The 6271-nt window shown below is 42.7% G+C and overlaps 1 protein-coding gene across 1 annotated transcript; it reads right to left on the bottom strand.

Annotated features, from left to right (window-relative positions):
* Positions 1 to 4537: 4537 nt before the first annotated feature.
* LOC131978641 (trace amine-associated receptor 13c-like) lies at positions 4538 to 5931 on the bottom strand. The gene is made up of 3 exons (XM_059342351.1): positions 5824 to 5931; positions 5570 to 5772; positions 4538 to 5348 (listed from the first exon to the last, which is right to left on the bottom strand). The coding sequence occupies exons 1-3, from the start codon at positions 5929 to 5931 to the stop codon at positions 4538 to 4540; spliced, it is 1122 nt and encodes a 373-aa protein (XP_059198334.1).
* Between the last annotated feature and the right edge of the window lie 340 nt (positions 5932 to 6271).

Here is a 6271-nt window from a genome sequence, read left to right as displayed (position 1 = left end):
TGTAGTGGTGCAGTGGTTAGCGCTCTCGCCTCACAGCAAGAGGGACCCTGTTTAGAGTTTGCATGTTCTCCCTGTGTCAGCGTGGGTTCTCACTGGGTACTCCGGCTTCCTCCCACAGTCCAAAAACATACATTTAGGTTTAATTGGTGACTCTAAATTGTCCGTGGGAGTGAATGAGAGTGTGATGTCTGTTTATATGTCAGCCCTGCAATAGTCTGGCGACCTGTCCAGGGTGTACCCCGCCTCTCGTCCAATGTCAGCTGGGATCGGCTCCAGTGACCCGTGACCCGGTTATAAGCCGTTAATGGTAATTAATGAATGAATGAATGATTCTTAAAAAGGATATTACTACATGGGTCCAGGAACAGGGCTAGAGCTCATCTGAGATGGACTGACACAAAGTGGGCTGACGAGTCCACATTTAAAGTTGTTTCTGGAAATCAAAGACGTCTTGTCCCCAAGGCTAAAGAGGAAAAGGACCATCCAGATTATCACCAGCACTAAGTTCAAAAACATCTGTGATGGTATGGTGGTTTGGCCAAGGATGTGTTCAGGGGTGGAAAAGACCTGCTGACTCGTGGATATTGTCGAACAGTGGAAAGAAAACTCTCAGTGTTGGGATCTTGCCTCATGTGAATTTTGGTTAATTTGTGGATTTGAACCTCTCAAAATGGCATCTGGGTTCTCCATTTTGGTTCTCTGACAAGAAACCTCCCTCTCTCCTCCCAGGATGCCTGGTGTTTACGAACCCTAGCTCTGACCTCTCACATCATGAAGGTCATGGAGAGACTGGTCCTGGACACCTCAGACAGCTGGTGTGCCCATTACAAGACCCCCTACAGTTTGCATATCAGCCCCGTGTTCGGGTTGATGATGCAATCATGGAATCAGGAAGGCGGAGTCTGTTGTTGGCTCTAAGCTTGTCACCCTGTAGGAGGTGGTGAAGGACAGGATGCTGGCAAAACTGCTGGCTGTCATGGATGTTGTAATTACGCACCGGGGCGTCAACAATGTTGGGGTATCTGTTTAAAGATACCAATTGCCTTCATCAAGGATCACCAAAAATGTTGGGGATTAAGGATGGCTCTTTTATGAATAAATGATGACCTTGCACAGGGCGTCAAATATATTAATAAAAGGGCGTTATCATAAATGCTATCCCTTCCATAAGGATACCAAATATGCCGGAATTAACCTGAGCATCACTTGTGTGGATCTCACGGTTCAAAAGTGTGGTTGGATGGCTATAAGAATTATTAATAATTATCATAAACAATTATTAATTATAAGAAATGATATGACTTGATTTACTCTAAGTCAGCTCGTTGGGGCACCATCTATAAGAACAGAAAAATATAGCCAATTCACCTAAATCAGTCTCATAAAGTTATTAAACTATCAATTTGGAACACTGATTATTAATTATGAATATAATTATAATCAAATTACCATATTAATATTTAATAGTGGTTGAAGGAATCGTGAATTCTTGACACAGCAGAGGTCAACATATCGTTCATAATGTACAACATTAAATAGACAGCATTCGTAATCAAAAGGTATTTATTCTAAACAAGTAAAGCAAATAAAAGCACACATCTATAAAATAGAGAATACATTACAAAAGAGAAGGAAACGTGTGTGTGTGTGTGTGTGAGGGGGGTTGCCACTCCTCAAACAATGAGCTGTGTTCAGCTCCAGTTAATTTAATCAGTGTGTGAGCAGGTCAAAGGTTAGTATAGTTAGGTAAAGCAAGATTAACATACAACTTTGATCGTAACACGAATGTCACATAAATATACTTAAAACACACGTATAAACCAAATCATTAATCACAGGTCAAATCCTAGTTGCTAAAGTCCTTGCTGATTTCTTATCTAAGCCCAGTTACATTACTCACGAGTCCGGTGAAAAAGGGGGGGAAGCCTTTTCAGCAGAAGAGTGGAAGAAGGAAGTTGAGTTCAATAATTTGCCGTCTTGCAAATTAAGTTGCTGGTTGTCCTTGTTGTTGAATTCGAGCTTTCTCTGACAGATGCAATGAACTTTGTGTTCATTTAATGCAACTTTGGTGTGCAGAGAAGGTCAGAGTTGCATTTGTTCAGGGTTCCTTGTGGAAGGAGATTCTGGTTGTTGGAGCCTCACCTCAGCTGCAGAGGATCTCAGCAGGGAGTGAGGGAGGAGGGGGGCTGGTGGATCCAGGCCTCTGGATCCCCTCCTGGAGATGCTTCCAAGCAGGAACAGTGGAGAGATAGCAGCGATGGAGAGAGAGAGAGAAGACAGGGAGGACTGTCTCCTTTATAGCAGGCCAGTGGACCGCCTGTGGGGTCAAGGGTGCCTTGACCAATGACATGACACCTGGAAGGTGTCATAAATGCAGTGCATTCTGGGAACTGAAGTTCTTGAGAGGGGACAAAATGGAGGTTCTGCCATTTTGCTAGCCTGGCTAACACCAGACCAAATCTCATTGGAGATTAGGTCTGGACACCTTCAATGGATTTCTCCGTAGAGGAGGTGTGGTTTACGATCCTCCAGAGCCGTTGATTGGACGCTTAGAATGTCTATCAAAGCGTCTGTAGGTAGCTCTTAGCCAGTCAGATCAGTTATACCAGATGACGTAGTAGAGCAACACAAATGGATGTTTGTTGTGTGTGTGTCTATGAGAGAGTGTTGCTGCTGCTTTGCTTCTCCAGTTCTCGCTTTCTGCAAGAATATTTATTTTCACGCTTTATTCCCCCTCATGTCATTCTGCCACACACATCCACTGATTTTATGGGCAACAAACAAGCTGCTGCGGGTCTCTCGGCGGCTCCGCTGTCCCCCGATTCGGAGCGAGATCACCGGCGTTGACCGACGGCCCGCCGGCTCGGCGCAACGAGCCGCCGAGACCGCCCGTGCGGCGCTAATAGCCCCGCTACCAGTGATCTCGCTACCAGCCGGGGGACAGCGGAGCCGCCGAGAGACCTTTCGCCTTTCAACTTTCGCTCTAAACTATTTAAAACACCGTCTACAGCTAAAGAGAGTTTCGCGTCTGCAGCAGCCATGTTGGATCCGGAAAGCTTCCAAGTGCCGAGTAGTACGTGTCATCATCTTGCCGTCCCTCCCCACTCTGTGATTGGATCCCTAAAACAGGGCTAAGATCTCCCTCTAGTTTCCAGACTGCCTGGAGGTTCGAAATTAAATTCGAGCGCGCCAGGCAGTCTGGGTATACCCAGGCTACCATTTTGCTGAGTTGACTCAAGCAAATGTTCCATTTAGTCCACAAATGAACCCAAAATTCACCTGTTGTAGAATCCCAACATGGACAATCCCTCTCACCCCCTCCACAAAACACTGAACAAGCTAAAGAGCAGCTTCAGCCACAGACTCATTCAACCCCGCTGCTCCAAGGAACCATACAGAAAGTCGTTCCTTCCTTCTGCAATAAGACTATACAATTCATCTACCTCAACCAACATCACTGAAATGCACTAAATCTATGCACTAAATCTAAGTACGACACATTGCTATGTTATTAATATTATTACTATTATTATTATTATATATACTGTTGCTGCCATGACTATTATTACTGTATACTGTAATATACTACTATTATTATAATACCGGCCTTACCAGCCTTATTTATCATTATTATTACTATTATTATATATTATATATCATATTATATTATTTTACTTATAATTACTTTATTTATATTTTTCATACAGCTGATCTTGACTTCTTGTTTTGTAGTGGAGGCCTGTGTGAAAACATTGTGGAAATCAGCTGCTAACAAGGTCCATATCCCTTGGTCTTTTTCCTCCTATTTGTGTTAAATAAAGTTATTACTTAGGAACTGCTTCTATCCATAGAAATGTTAAGAAAAGGGGCTAAAAGTTACAGCTTTAGTCATTTTCTCTTTAAATTCAGGAATTTTCTGTTGCCCCTTAAGAAATCTAGAGCTTATAATGCAAATGGACATCACTGTAAAACTAACACAAAGTCATGTTGGCTTGATTAACAAAATACTTCATGTTTGACAAACTGAGAGACATGTGGAGGATGTAACTGATGTCATTGTATATGCTGCTTTTGTTACACTGATATATTTGATAAATCAATAACAAAATTGGCATTAGTACCATATCATTTCAGATGCAAACAGATTTGAATCAAGCTTAGTAAAATGAGAAAGGAAGAGTTTTACTGAGAATGATTATTATTATCAGCATTGATTACACCTCATTCAGCTATAGTCATGTACAGAACTGTGAAGACAGTAAATAGAGAACTAGGTCAACAGGTCCTATAAAGTTCAATTTATGTTCTTTATAGAGGAAAAGCACGACTCAAATCTTTTCAGGGATTATTTTCTCTGTGGGTTGCTGATAAAATTTGTTAGAGAACATATGTCCTGCATTTTCTGTCTCAGGAAACAAAATAACCGAAAACCTATAATGAAGATTTATAAAGATATGTTTGCATTAATATAGATTTGTACAACTTAAAGACGGCAGTCTTTTCACTCATTCCACAGTGACTTTTTTTATTTTTAACTTTACAGTATCTGAGCTTCACAGGAGTCAGGCTGCAATATCTGAAAAGTAACAACAAGTCTAATCGTTTTTTTAAACCACGGGTAGAAAAAGGCATAGATGACGGGGTTTAAGCAGGAGTTAGAATACATCAGAAAAGCCAAGATGACTTTAGTTGAAGACCCAATCAGGACATTGTGACCTGTGAGTATGACGCAGTAAAATGGAGAATAACACATCAGAAACACAACTACAAGAATACCAAGAGTTCTGGCTGCTTTCAGCTCAGATCTCTGAACTTTTACAGTCTTAGAGTGCTGGAGTGAGACAGTTGCAGTGTAGGATCTCATGGCTCGAGCCTGAGACACAGCCACCACAAATACTCTCATATACAGAACTATTATGACAGTAATAGGAATAATGAAGCTAACAATAAGATCAACAAGTCCTGGAATGTTAACCATACATTCTCCATAGCAGGATTTGTACCTGCCTGGATGCTTCAGGTTTTCATATGATAGGATAATCCCATAAATAGTAGAACAAGTCCAACACAGGTAAACAAATATTCCAACAACCTTTTGAGTGACTTTGGTGGGATAATGCAGAGGGTCACATATAGCAACATAGCGGTCAACAGATATGAGCACCATGTTCCCCACAGAGGCAGAGATTATGATGACAGGAAACAGGGAATACAAGGAACACATGAGGTCACCCAGCATCCAGCAGGTCTGCTTCATGAGGATTTCAACCGGTATCCCAAAGAGCCCCACAAGAAAATCTGAGACAGCCAGAGAGAGGAGGAGGAGGTTGGTGGGGGTGTGGAGCTGCCTGCAGTGAAAGATATCTTCATTGTGAACGGTATCAGCAATAATATCTACAGTAGTTGTGCAAAAAGCAGCAATGATTAAAACCCACAGCAAATCATAGACCTGCAACAAGTTTATAATAATATCAAGTTTAACAGATATATATGCAAGTCTGAAGCCTCTTTTTCCTGTAAGTAAAAAGAGATTCAAGTGAAACAACATTTTGCTGTGACGGTTATGTGCCTGAAATGTGAGATGGAGATGATGACCAGCAGGTTGAGAGCTGCAGTGAGCAGAGCGATGAAGGCCAGCAGTAGGTAAATAAGCACAGTGTCAAAGTGAGGAGGCTCTGGTCTCCTGCAGGAGGAGTTGAGGAGCTGTGGAAAACAGAGTTCAGCCTCTTCCATCGTCTCCGTCTTTAGAAACAGGAGAAGCAGCTGATCTGTCTTCTGGCCAAAGCTTTCTGACAAGCTGACTTAAGGATTTCTTCATCTCACCTCCAACAATCCTGCCCACTTCTCCATGGTCACACTGACGTCTCTGGCCCTCTGCATATTCATTACACTATCAAGACCTTCCCCTCTGATGTAATGTGGTCTGGGCATGTTGGGAGTAGCCAAGCAGCAACCTCTGGGCCTCTCTGAAAATTGATGCAATACGCTCCATCTAGTGGCCGCCAGGGGTGAGTCTACTGGTTGCAATATTAAATTAAATCTCAGAACTCATCCGGACATCCAAGCCATCCACCTGTCAACTGGACCCCCTGCCCACACAATTTGTCAAAGCCTGCCTCCCTTCTCTGGTCCCCCTCATTTCTGCCATCATCCACTCCTCTCTCACCACTGGAACCGTCCCTACACCCTTCAAAACTGCTGCCATTACCCCAACCCTGAAAAAACCTGGCGCTGACCCATCCAACTTCAACAACCTCCGCCCTATCTCCAA

Source organism: Centropristis striata, chromosome 10 (assembly GCF_030273125.1).
Source record: "Centropristis striata isolate RG_2023a ecotype Rhode Island chromosome 10, C.striata_1.0, whole genome shotgun sequence".
Lineage (NCBI taxonomy): Eukaryota > Metazoa > Chordata > Actinopteri > Perciformes > Serranidae > Centropristis > Centropristis striata.
Note: the sequence above shows the minus strand (reverse complement) of the source record. Positions and strands in the feature narration are given on the sequence as shown.

What these genes read in the sequence shown, in the direction of transcription:
- LOC131978641 (XM_059342351.1), bottom strand. Translation starts at nt 5,931, where the DNA reads ATGCCCAGACCACATTACATCAGAGGGGAAGGTCTTGATAGTGTAATG. An exon ending in AGTGGGCAGGATTGTTGGAG is followed by an intron (nt 5,773 to 5,823) that starts GTGAGATGAAGA and finishes TTTGGCCAGAAG; the next exon opens with ACAGATCAGCTGCTTCTCCT. An exon ending in ATCTCCATCTCACATTTCAG is followed by an intron (nt 5,349 to 5,569) that starts GCACATAACCGT and finishes CTTTCACTGCAG; the next exon opens with GCAGCTCCACACCCCCACCA.